General features: G+C 39.6%; 1 protein-coding gene across 4 annotated transcripts in view; it reads right to left on the reverse strand.

The window, feature by feature from the left end:
* Window positions 1–13,939, reverse strand: part of TMEM131 (transmembrane protein 131) — a 185,955-nt gene that overhangs the window by 57,674 nt on the left and 114,342 nt on the right. For all 4 annotated transcript variants that reach the window (XM_043490813.1, XM_043490874.1, XM_043490845.1 and 1 more), the window contains exons 7-11: window positions 11,478–11,600; window positions 6,815–6,895; window positions 5,341–5,491; window positions 5,190–5,246; window positions 3,690–3,751 (exon numbers count right to left, since the gene is read on the reverse strand). In XM_043490813.1, the coding sequence (XP_043346748.1) occupies window positions 3,690–3,751; window positions 5,190–5,246; window positions 5,341–5,491; window positions 6,815–6,895; window positions 11,478–11,600 (474 nt within the window). The remainder of the gene's footprint in view (window positions 1–3,689; window positions 3,752–5,189; window positions 5,247–5,340; window positions 5,492–6,814; window positions 6,896–11,477; window positions 11,601–13,939) is intronic.

Genomic DNA, 13,939 nt, shown 5'->3' on the forward strand with positions numbered 1-13,939 from the left:
GGTATTAAAGAGGAACATGGTTAGGAAGTCATTCTGTCAGTGTGATTAGCCACAGCTCATTTGCAGAGGTCCCAGTGGACATACAACAGAGTAGTTCAGGATCTTGAATATATCAGTACTATTTTATTTAATAAAAATTGCTGGGATTTTCTTCATTTAAAGAAGCCAATTCCTAAAATCTAAATCCTATATTACTGCCTTCTGCTAGATGAGATATCAGATCTGTCCAAACCATATCCGATGCCCTTGAGTGGTTGGCTTGCAGATGCAACAAGCCCAGCACTACTTCAGTAGAACCTCAGAGTTACAAACTGACCAGTCAATCACACACCTCATTTGGAGCCGGAAGTATGGAATCGGGCAGCAGCAGAGATAAAAACCCAAAAGCAAAAATCAAAAACAAACAGTACAGAACTGTGTTTAAATGTAAACTACTAAAAAAATTAAGGGAAAGCAGCATTTCTCTTCTAGATAGTAAAGTTTCAAAGCTGTATTAAGTCAATGTTCAGATGTAAGCTTTTGAAAGAACCATAATGTTTTGTTCCGAGTTATGACCAACCTTCATCCCGCAGGGGTTCTCTGAGGTTCTACTGTACAGCTAACAAACAGTCTCTTTCAGTTAAGTGGAAGAGATTTGTGTCCTTGGATTAAGAGGTACTGGGTTTTATCATCAAATCTGCTCTTGTGTAGTATAGATGACCTGGATGGATCTATTCATGAATCACATATATTACCAGCCCCCTGGAGAGGACTGTGTGTGTTGCAAAATAAAAAACCTTTAAAGTTGCTGTAAACAAGCAGAGAACTCACATTTTATGGCCATTTGTACCTCCCCCAAATCAAAGGATAACAGTCTTTAATGGCTCTTGCACATTCAACTGAATGAGGCACAATAACTTATCTGTTCCTTAATAGCAAAAGCTAGAAATTATAAAAAGTTATATCCAGCAATTAAAGTTTGGAAATATTTAAAAGGACAGTTCATTCTGTATACAAGATTCTTTATGTAGTTCTGTCAGGAAAGTAGGAAATTTTAGAAATACATGTACTCAACATCAGAGGTGCACCAAAGTTCTGTAGGTCCCCTCCTCAAAATGCTTACCTCATGGCTAAAACTCATTGAAAGGAATTAATCTTTGTATTACTAAGTTCTGTTGCTGTCCAAAATTCCTTAATTGTTTTCAAATTCTCCACATGGATTAAAACATTTAAAAGCAAATTAAGTCAAATTAGAGAGATTAAGGAACAACCAACCACCTCAAAGTCCTTCTTAAATCTAAAACAAAATCTCATTTCCCCCCAAAATAAAACTCTCATCCAAATACCACCTTAGAAAACAAGTTTCTTATAGTGTTCCTAGAAAGTCACCAATCTACACCCAAACTGGAGGGCACAGGAATGACATACCAAAGCTGAAGACCTCTCACCAAGAATGAATGCTGGGCCATCAGCCCAGCCTGCCTATGTAAACCAGCAACTGCCATATCACCAAGCAAGGAAAAAAGGGGAAGTTTAAAGTAGCCATACTACACCAACATTTGGATCTGCCATAGACTACTGCACTCAGACTTCCATGCTGATGTTCCAATTTACCGATCCAGCTTAACTAAATGACACTCACTTTTTTTTATGTGCCCAATCCATAGGTAACAACATATTTGAAAACTTATACTTCCCATATCTTCTTGGGACTGTGAACAATGAAGCCATAGTATAGTTATGGTGAAAGAACTGGAAGATTCCTTCTTCTCTTCTTCCCCCTACTTTCCGTTAATCTTAGACTCAAAAACAGATAGCTAAACCCTGGACTGAATCCTCAACCTAGAGGTGGACATAAACTTGCCAACTTTCACAGAAACTGAAATCTTACCACATAATGCCCAGAATGGCTAACTTTTAAGAAAACATTTCTTTAACTTAGCTTCCCCTCAATTTTAACCCTCTCTAACCCCCCGCCCCAAATAATAAACATACACAAACAAAAACCAAAAATATCTATAGATGAATCAAACTACTTCTCATAAAGACTGGAAAGGAGAAAAATAGTTATTTCTCAATGAAGCACTGGGCAAGTGATAAGGGTTATATACCTTGGTAGTATATTGTGTTCTCATATTCCTATGATGGATCTCAGCTTCCGTATGCTGCTCTCCCCACATGCATGAAACTCCCCCTATTAAACAGCATAACTTTCCAAGTATTTATGCAGGGAAAGCAGCATGTCTGTACTAGTATCTGCTGTGCCAATTGGAGCAAAGTTCTGTTCTAGCAACCAATTGGGTTTAATAAAGAAATTTATCAAGCTACAGAACTGTTAAGTGTTCATTTTAGAACATAAACAGGCAAAAAATAACCAATGACAAGTTTTTAGCAAGGTTTTGACATTCAAATAATCAAATAGTTTCCTAATGCTCAAGAACAAGATATAAAGCTACACTTATGCAGATACCACAACCTCAACGAATAGATGGACCTTTTCTGGAGATGCATGAAGAAGTTAGTGACTCAGTACCATATTTAGATTCAAGCAACCAGTAGCACTAGCAAAATAATGTATACTGCATTCATGAAGTGTGCTAGATACTTTACAGACCACAAAAGTAACAGTTCCTGCCCCCACAAAAACAAACAGGGACAATTCAAAAGGGAAAAAGAAAAAGAAGGCAGAGAGGGGGTGAAGGTGATGATAAAAGTTATGAGAACAAAATGTGATTGCAAAAAATATTATATGCAGATCTTGATGGATTTATGCTTTTAGCTTTGGTATTAGACCTTGTATTTGTTATTTATAGGGGCCCTCTGGGGGGGTGCAAATGGGGATGGAAAAAGTGGTGGGAAGAGGTATGATTGTAGGGTTAAAAGATTGGGGAGAGGTGTACGAAACAGCAGAGGGAGAGAGGGAAGGAAAGTGAGAAGCACAGAAGGCAGGGAACGATACTAGGCAACAGAAGGGTAGTGGTGGTAGGACAGGGGCAGGATGAAGAAAGGGCCAACAATCAATGGCAAAACAGCAAATGCAGATAAATTCCAAAACTCCAGATAGCACAACACTGTGAGGGGAGGAAGATGGAAAGCCCTGGGGACTTGCCCCTCATACTGAGGCTGCTGTTGGCAAACTAAGAAGTGTAAAAGCTTCAAGGGGCTGGGACCTTTCTGTAGGCTTCTGTTGATGCCTACTTTTCCCTCATGGAGTGTGAGTGACGGGGGCCCACAGGGCCCAGGGCTCAAGAGGCTTCCACTGGGACTGGTGAGAGGACAGGAGTATGGCAGAGTTAACCACTCATCATCCGTCCTGCTAGACCTACTGCAGCTTGCTAACTGGTGAGAGGAGAAGCTTCAAGAAGTCAAAGAACTATATATGCAACCTCAGGATGTACTGCTTTCATACGACTAAGAAGGTAGGCAGGCAATTTGAACTGAGAATGAAGGTAAAAACGTAAGAAATTAAGTGAAACATGTTGCAATTTCTAGAGTCAATGTCAGAAAGATGTCAAGCTGTATCTTGGTAATGAACCAATGGACTGTTTAGAAGTTTGGGATACCAGTTCAGGGAAAAGAAAGTACGTTTCCTAGACTTCAACCTTGAACACCACTTAGTGGACTATATCATGTCAATGTCAATGAACGAAAGTTTGGACACAGTCCTCTTCCTTTCATAACTTGTGAAATTAAAAGGAAATAAAACTTACTGTAATTGGTACATCCTTTGTTCCTGAATTTAATAAATGTAGATTTAAAATTTTTGGCATATCTGTTAAAAATGAAGAAATTAATTATAGGTCATACTACTGTTTAATCCATCATACAAAAAGCAATCTGTTCCAACCAGATTTCTGCACAAATCAACCATTATTCAATATGAAACTTACTTTAAAAACAGTTCAATTAGTCAGAAACTTGTTATTCATAAAAGTATGTTACATTTTTAAAATTATGTTTCTATGTATTAAGTACATTTTGTATACTTCAGTCATTCTGATTTCTAAATCAAAAAGAATTCAGCGGGTTAATAATGTTACAATGAGCAACTGCGGCTCTCCTACACCAATATTCACCAGATAAAATGATTACATCGACATCATTTCATATAAGATGAAAGAATCACTCAGTAACATAAGATTTCAGAAGCAATCTCACTTACTCTAAAAAAAAAAAAAACAAAAACAAAAACAAAAAACCCAAAAAACAAAACACACCACTTTTCATATCCACCAAAGATGATCTTTTTTAACCAATGTTGCAAGTTATTACCATTGCATAATACTGACGCCTATATATTGTTTTCTCTGATGCACAGACTGAAGACTAACAGATTTTCTGTTCACATTTAATCTCTATACAAACACTTGTGTCAAGTCCTCAGAATCATGTAATTGACCAATATTTCAATGAATGAAGATTAAGTCAGAACAGCAAATTTAATGAAGTTAGAAAAGTAGTTTTTAAACCTGTAGTCCACGGACCCTTGGGGGTCCACAGACTATGTGTAAGATTTCCAAAGGGGTCTGCATGTTCTTTTGAAATTTTTTTGGGGTGCACAAATGAAAAAAAGTTAGAGGTTTTCAAACATTTGTGTACAATGTTGCAAAACTCTTAAATCACCTAAAAAACAAAAACCTCACTCAAAAGTTAAAGAAATAAACTGTACGGAGCTAGTTTTCAGTTAAGTGTGTGTAACTGTGCCAGCCTAATTTGTCGACAATACCATCAGTATTATAATTGTGCATACAAATTATTTGCATATGGCCACGTATTTAACAAGTTATTTGCATGCACTGATAACATTTTTGCACATGAGCTTGGCATCTGCAATCACATCCATCCATCTTTGAAAATCAGACCCAAGGTTTTTTTTGGTTTTAGTTTTATATTTTAGCTCATGTTAAGTATTTATTTTTATGACATTTTGGATTATTTATTATTAGGAGGAAAAAATCTGTTTTAAATGGCATTTAAAAAGTCGTTTTCCTTTAATTACATTTTTAAAAAAACCCGCCTGTGAAGACAAGCACAAATTAAGCTCAGCAGACACAGAAGGATCTTTAGGGTTCACCATTCTCCTCCACAAATAATTTTCATCCATGCAGAACTGGGAATTTTCTATGTATATTGTCTTCAATCCTTTTTTTTTTTGGGGGGGGGGATTTTATTTTTAAAACCCAGAATGAGAAACCTTAAGTACAATTTACCTTGCGTTCGTAGTGTACCAAAATCTAGCATTTCTGTTGATGAATAGATTCCTGGAGCTTTACAAAAAAGAAAAAGAAAACCATTAATATTTTCTTATTCTAGTATAGCAATATAAACTGAATATTTTGAATACTGCATTTTCCCACAAACCTGTTGTAACCTCTACTTCAACAGGAAGAATGATAAATTTTGTGTTGTCTGAGGCATTTGTTTTTATTCTTATGAAGGCTGTATGATTATCTGCTTCTCTTGAAGAAAAGCTGGCTCTCATCACTCCCTTTGTTTCATAGGGGGGAATTTCCTTTTGAAATAATCACAGACATAAATAAGAATACAGTAGCTCCAATAAGGCTGCAACATCAAACATTACATTGTTAAAAAAAATTCAGTATATTTGGTGTCATTTTTATGTGTAGACAATGCTCTAAAAAGAATTAACAGTATATTGGGGTGGATTATAATGGCATATTTATAAAAAATAAAAGAAGGGCTAGCTAGCAATCTACCGACAACACAGTACAAAGATACATTAAGATTTCTGCGTCAGCACTTTTGGCCCAAGGAAAAGCGTGTCACATGCTGGTCTCTAGCAATGCTACTGGGGGACTGAAAGTGATGCCTTTTAGGAAGATGTCACTCTCAGCCCTCTTCTGTTAGGTTGCCGTGCAACAGAGTTTTTCTCGGGACTCTGGGAAGGGGCCAGAAGAATTTTTCAACCCTTATCAGAAAAAGATACAGGCATAACTGTGGAATTCTGTTGTATTCACATTGGATGGAGTTTATATTTAAGAGGAGAATTTTAATAGCACAAATAATCACTTGAATTCAGAGTCTAATATGAAAGCAACATACAATAGACTTACATTTCCATCATAACCAAATATAGGTGTATGCTTTTATTCAACACAACATGCAGGTTTTTCTCTCAGACAATGAAGAAAAGTTTCTCCTTTAATAATAAAGGTTGTCAGCCATAGTAAAGAGAATTCTAAGGTGATTTATACATTGTTTAATAACCATAAACTCTGTGCACTGCAATCATACATTTCTAATGTTGCATTTTGTATCTTAAAGATATAGCTTTAAGCTGCTGAAATGTATTTTGGTTTCTTTATAGAACTTCCTACTGAAGGATAAAAGTCTGAATAAAGTCTTTGTCAGTCCCTCCTTCAAAAGGGCACCACTCATCTCAAAATGGAGGTAGAGAACACCTCTTGAAAAGGCATTTTTGAAACTAATCAAGCCCAGAACTAGGATGGTGAAAGTACACCCCTTCACCCATGGATGCATAAACTAAGGATGTACATTTCTAAATTCTCGTTTGGGAATCTTTTACCCTGCAACAGTCATATGCATAATTTGACATCCTATACATGACAATGTTCAAGTGGCATCATGACCCCAACATGAATCACTGTATATATTTCTATTTTTCCCATGTCAGAAAAATATACAACGTGAGTAGACACCTGTAATTAAATAAGTCTCTGATCCAGCTCCCACTGACTTCAATTTAATAAGTCATTTGTATGCTTATCTACTTTTTAAATGGCTGCTGAACAAGAACAAAAATCACCAGACCAAAATGAATATAGAACCTGTTAGAAAACACATTACCACTCACCCACAGTTTTTTTGTACCCCCTTGTTGACCTGTTGGAAGCTCTAGGTGGAGATCACCTCCACTTGAATACATTTCTACCACCTATGACAAAAAACAAACATTTAAAAGAGCTTTCATTAGTTATGTGAAATTATAATCTATAGTGTGATGGACCAGCAAAGGCACTAGAGCACAGTCTGTTGCATCTACTCAGGGGTGAAAGTAAGGCGGTACGGAGCGGTATGGTGTACCGGTAAGAAATGGCTGCCGCTCTACTTTAAAGTGCTGCCACTTTTGCTCCCCCCGTCGGCGGCCCTCCCAGGTCACTGACAGGGGAGTGCAAAAAGGGCAGCGACATTAGAAGCGCAGCCGCGGCAAAGACCCTGCTTAAAGCGCTGCTGCGGCAGCACTTTATCGTTGCTGCTGCCTTTGCCCCCCCCCCAGGCTGCCAATGGAGTTGGGGGGGGGCAAAAGGAGCAGCTGGCCTGGAGCCAGCGATTTAAAAGGGACTGGGGCTCCGGCTGCAGTAGCAACAGCCGGAGCCCCAGGCCCTTTAAATTGCTGCTGGAGCCCAAGGCCAGGCAGCTGTGTAAGGGCTGACTGGGATGCTGACCCCCTCAGCCCCGCCCCTTCTTCCCAAGGCCCCGCCCCTTCTGGGGGCTCCTGTACCAGTAAATTTTCAATTTTACTTTCACCCCTGGATCTATTCCAATTTTGATGAATTATATTTTGCTGATTTCAGATAATTACAGTGTTACTCTTCAGGAAACAGGCACCTTCTACATCTATGTACGTCAGAATTTGTAGAGCATAAGGTGTCACGTTTACAGAAATCACATCAGTGGAAGATTTGTTTTCTTTTCCAGGAAGATACAATTACTGCTTCCAACATTAACTATGTCTGAATATTAAAACACTTTTGCCCTCAGAAGATATTTCTGTAAATATAAAAAAAAGCCATCCATACAATGAGGTAGTTTAGGATAAGTTAATTTTTTTTTTAAACTTCAGTAGAGGAAAATAAATTTTGTTTTAGTTATTGTGTACAACCGATTTCCAATGCTTTTGGCAGTCTTTGCTAAATAAAACAGTAATTTTTAAGGAAACTTTTTCCCTTTCTTTTTTATTAATATTTTTAGAATAGACATTGTTTTTCATCCATAAATTTCAACACTTTAGAAAAGTGGTTAAGAATGACTATACTCCATTTTACAGTTGAGAAAACATGCATAGAAAGTTAAGTGAGAACACATGCATAGAGAAGTTAAGTTGTCTGTGTTCCAACAACGAGTCACTTTCCTTTATTCTCTGCTCTGAAAATATACTGCATTTTATTTGCATCAATGTTTTTCTTTACTTACCAGTGAAGGCAAAGATTAAACACACATACTAACTCCTAAAGTGGCTTGTGAAGTTTAATTTTTTACACGAGTATAATGAAAAAAGTGCTTTTAAATTGGCTAATTTCATGTTTTTCTACTTTTTAATTTCCTCTTTAGAGAGTATCAGAGTAGTAGCCGTGTTAGTCTGTATCTGCAAAAAGAACAGGAGTACTTGTGGCACCTTAGAGACTAACAAATTTATTTGAGCATAAGCTTTTGTGGGCTACAGCCCACTTCATCGGATGCATGCAGTGGAAAATACAATAGGGCAATTTTACATACACAGAGAACAAGAAACAACGGGTGTTACCATGCACACTGTAACGAGAGTGATCAGTTAAGGTGAGCTATTACCAGCAGGAGAGCGGGGGGGGGGGGGAGAGAAGGGGGAACCTTTTGTAGTGATAATCAAGGTGGGCCATTTCCAGCAGTTAAAAGAACGTGTGAGGAACAGTAAGGGGAAAAAACAAACATGTGGAAATAGTTTTACTTTGTGTAATGACATATTGTCATAAATATAAAGGGAAGGGTAACCATCTTTCTGTATACAGTGGTATAAAATCCCTCCTGGTCAGAGGTAAAACCCTTTCACCTGTAAAGGGTTAAGAAGCTATGGTAACCTAGCTGGCACCTGACCCAAAATGACCAATGAGAGGACAAGATACTTTCAGATCTAGAGTGGGGAGGAACAAAGGGTTGGTCTGTCTGTGTGATGCTTTTGCCGGGACCAGAGCAGGAATGCAGCCTTACAACGCCTGTTAAGTTAATAAGTAAGTAAGTAAGTAGCTAGAAATGCGTTAGATTTCCTTTTGTTTAATAGCTGGTAAAATAAGCGGTGTTGGATGGAATGCATATTCCTGTTTTTGTGTCTTTTTGTAATTTTGTAATCCCTAGAGGGATTCTCTATGTTTTGAATCTGATTACCCTGTAATTTGAATCTGCTTTACCCTGTAAAGCATTTACCATCCTGATTTTACAGAGGTGATTCTTTTACCTTTTCTTTAATTAAAATTCTTCTTTTAAGAACCTGATTGCTTTTTCATTGTTCTTAAGATCCAAGGGTTTGGGTCTGTGTTCACCTGTACCAATTGGTGAGGATTCTCATCAAGCCTTCCCCAGGAAAGTGGGTGTAGGGCTTGGGAGATATTTTGGCGGAAGATGTCTCCAAGTGGGCTCTTTCCCTGTTCTTTGTTTAAAACACTTGGTTGTGGCAGCATACAGTTCAAGGACAAGGCAAAGTTTGTACCTTGGGGAAGTTTTTAACCTAAGCTGGTAAGAATAAGCTTAGGGGGTCTTTCATGCAGCTCCCCACATTTGTACCCTAGAGTTCAGAGTGGGGAAGGAACCTTGACACACATCCATTCCCAGTCTTTATTCAAGCCTAATTTAATGGTAGTCCAGTTTGCAAATTAATTCCAATTCAGCAGTCTCTCATTGGAGTCTGTTTCTGAAGTTTTTTTGTTGTAATATTGCGACTTTTAGATCTGTAATCGAGTAACCAGAGAGATTAAAGTGTTCTCCGACTGGTTTTTGTATGTTATAATTCTTGACATCTGATGTGTGTCCATTTATTCTTTTTCGTAGAGACTGTCCAGTTTGACCAATGTACATGGCAGAGGGGCATTGCTGGCACATGATGGCATATATCACATTGGTAGATGTGCAGGTGAATAAGCCTCTGATAGCGTGGCTGATGTGATTAGGCCCTATAATGGTGTCCCCTGAATAGATATGTGGACACAGTTGGCAACAGGCTTTGTTGCAAGGATAGGTTCCTGGGTTAGTGGTTCTGTTGTGTGGTTGCTGGTGAGTATTTGCTTCAAGTTGGGGGGCTGTCTGTAAGCAAGGACTGGCCTGTCTCCCAAGATCTGAGAGAGTGATGGGGTCATCCTTCAAGATAGGTTGTAGATCCTTGATGATGCATTGGAGAGATTTTAGTTGGGGGCTGAAGGTGATGGCTAGTGGCGTTCTGTTATTTTCTTTGTTGGGCCTGTCCTGTAGTAGGTGACTTCTGGGTATTCTTCTGGCTCTGTCGAACTGTTTCTTCACTTCAGCAGATGGGTATTGTAGTTGTAAGAATGCTTGATAGAGAACTTGTAGGTGTGTCTCTGACGGGTTGGAGCAAATGCGGTTGTATCGTAGAGCTTGGCTGTAGACAATGAATCGTGTGGTGTGATCTGGATGAAAGCTGGAAGCATGTAATTAAGTATAGTGGTCAGTAGGTTTCCGGTATAGGGTGGTGTTTATGTAACCATCACTTATTAGCACCATAGTGTCCAGGAAGTGGATTTCCTGGGTGGACTGGTCCAGGCTGAGGTTGATGGTGGGATGGAAATTGTTGAAATCATGGTGGAATTCCTCAAGGGCTTCTTTTCCATGGGTCCAGATGATGAAGATGTCATCAATGTAGTGCAAGTAGAGTAGGGGCGTTAGGGGATGAGAGCTGAGGAAGCGTTGTTCTAAATCAGTCATAAAAATGTTGGCATACTGTGGGACCATGCGGATACCCATAGCAGTGCCGCTGATTTGAAGGTATACATTGTCCCCAAATGTGAAAAAGTTATGGGTGAGGACAAAGTCACAAGTTCAGCCAACAGGTTTGCCGTGACATTATCGGGGATACTGTTCCTGATGGCTTCCACCCACCCGCTGTCCTGCTGGTAATAGCTCCCCTTAACTGATCACTCGTTATAATGTGCATGGTAACGCCCATTGTTTTATCTGCTCTGTGTATATAAAATCATCCTACTGTATTTTCCCCTGCATGCATCCGATAAAGTGGGCTGTAGCTCACGAAAGCTTATGCTCAAAAAAATTTGTTACTCTCTAAGGTGCCACAAGTACTCCTGTTCTTTTTTCTTTAGCGAGTAGTTTCACGTAAGAAACCCAAATCATGCAAACTTCTATTCAATTTTCTGCCTGTGAGCAATCCCAATTATTCTAGTGGGACTTGCGTGTAAAGTTATGCAAGTGCTTATAATTTGCAAGATTTGACCCTAAATTTATATACCTGTTTATTTGTAATTCTGTACAATTCTTTGAACACAGTTTCTCAAAATATTAAATTAGACAATCAAGTCATCAAATCAGTTAAGTGTTTTCTCCTTTAGTGCATTTTAAACAGAGCACATAGTGCTCAAAATATCAGAAAAGAAGTTTTGAAAATGTGGGTGGGGGGAGGGAAGCATTCTGAAACAAAACACTTTGTAATTTTTATACAATTTCAACAAAGCAAATATTGAACAAATTTCAGTGAACACTGTAAAAAATAAACACACTTGAAGCTGGCACCTGATGCTCACCTGCAAAGGTTCACTGTGGGGATTGTGTATATTTATTATAGGAGAAAAACTGCTATTTACAGGAACTCTTGCCCCAATAAAAGGGCGTAACCGATAAGGGTTCGGGACTCCAACACCAAACACCTGTTTCAAACCAGAGAAAAGAGTCTTAGTTTCTGCAACTAGTATTGTATCTAAAAAATGTATCAATTTTAGGGAACAGACTCAGCAATCTTTCAAATAAATACCATCAATTTAAAGTGTGCTCTAACTCTGAAAATTAATTTTAAAGGCATCATGGAAATCCATGCTTATTTCAAATCAAGTTGGCTCAGCATACAACCAAAAGTATGATTTCTATACCCGTCACCTTTGCTAACTACTGACACACAAACACAGAACATTGAGAGTGAAGCCAGGTCAGATTGTTAATCTCTCTGGTCTGATATCTTTTCGGAGTGGCCAGTACCAGATGTTTCACAAAGGTGAAAGACATCTCATAAGGGACAGTTACAGAATAGCTGTAATTTCTTCCTAAACAAATAAACTTCCTCTCTGTTCTATATAGGTTCTAATACCACATATGGTCATAGTACCTGAGCAGTAGGCTTACACGCAGAAACATGAGTATTTCTCTATATTTTTCTACCCTATCCATTTTAGCAGCAAATGTTCTCATTATCCACACAGCAATTTTTTTTTTGTAAATTATGCTAACTCTTTCACTAGAATTGTATTTAGTGGCAATGAGTTCCACAGGTTAATTGTGTGGTGAATAAAAAAAATGTCCTTTAATCAGTTTTAAAATTTCTATCTTTCAATTTCACTGAATCCTCCCTTGCTCTAGTACAAGGCTCTCAAACTCCCGGCCCCCATCTGCGGCCTGAGAACCTCTCCAATGTGGTCCGCGGGGCTCCAGCAATTTTGGGGCCAGGTTTCTCCCTTGGCCCCACCTGCTGCCCCCTGGTGCACCCCCAACCCCGAGTGATTTAAAATGGCCTGGGGCCCCGCCCACCACTGGCAGCACAGCAGAGCTGAGCGGCTTCCTATGCACTCGCTCCATATGGCTGCCAGCCCCTCCCTGTGGCCTCCGCACACTGCCCCCACCCCGAGCGCCCCTGCAGCCAATGGAAGCTGCAGAGAGCAACAGCATGGAGAGGCCCCCTGGCCTGCCCTGCCTTGGAGCCCCAGGTAAGTGACACACCCCTCCCAGAGCCTGCACCCCATCCCCTCCCATCCCCAAACTCCCTCCCAGATCTGCACACACCCCCCAGCCCCAAACTCCCTCCCAGAGCCTGCAACCCCACCCCCTCCTCCTGCACTGCCACTCACTGCCCCAACCAGAGCCTGCACCCAGCACCCAAACTCCATCCCAGAGCCTGCACCGCAAACCCCCTCCCCCACCCAAACTCCCTCCCAGAGCCCAACCTCTTACCCCTTCTGAACCCAAACTCCCTCCCAAACCCTGCACCCCAATCCCCTACCCCAGACCTCCTCCCCCACCCAAACTCCCTCCCAGAGCCTTAGGCGGGGGGGGGGGTCAGGTTCTGGGCAGCATGAATGACATTATTTGCCTGCTGGGAGGATTTGAGGACTGGCACTGGCCCTAAGGTAAACTGAGTTTGAGACCCCTGCTCTACTACTATAAGAAAATACACTGAGCATTGTAACCTATGTCCACTTTGCCAGCTTTGTTCTTCTCTCTCTCATTTTTTACTGTGACACTTCAGACTAGAACCAAACTTTAAAATCTGCATATGAATTATTATATTAAGTTGACCCATTGGGCATCTAGTAAACAACAGCAAAATTACTGGCGTATAACTTCTGCAGTTACTTTAAAAAAAACAAACAAAAAAAACCACACCATTGTTAGGGAATTCAGTACAGATTTTCCAAAAACTGGCTTAGTAACCTGGTCACAGAATCTACTTGCCCACCACCATTTCTCCTTCCCACTCATTTCTCATATGCCTTACAGCACTGATAGATTTACTAATGGCAAGTACTTAATTTACTAGTGATTTGAATCAACTTACAAGTGACTTAGAAGTTGACATCTCTATCACATTGCCAGCCTTTTGAATAATCCATTCTCCTAACTTAACAGTAAGACACCCACATTATATATGGAGGAACCTTTGTCACTCCCTAGTACATACAGAATATACAAACAATAGCTACCCTTATACGTGAAGTTATTTAATATCTGATTCAGATACCCTTATTCTCACTGAACAGCATCCACAATACGAGTTAGGGGGTCAGATTCTTGCCCTTAATTTGTAAGATTTCAGCACAACACCAAAGGAAAGCATTCTATTAAAAATGTTGCCCCAATCAGGAACAGATACAAACTTGTGATAACAATGGGTAAACTACTGCATACCTTTGCCTTCAGGAAACTTTTCAGACAGGATGCTCATTATTAGGTTTTGATTGGGGTATTTACATATAGCAATTTGTGAGCATAATGGTGTTTA

The sequence above is a fragment of the Dermochelys coriacea genome, chromosome 1 (genome assembly GCF_009764565.3).
Source record: "Dermochelys coriacea isolate rDerCor1 chromosome 1, rDerCor1.pri.v4, whole genome shotgun sequence".
Classification (NCBI taxonomy): domain Eukaryota; kingdom Metazoa; phylum Chordata; order Testudines; family Dermochelyidae; genus Dermochelys; species Dermochelys coriacea.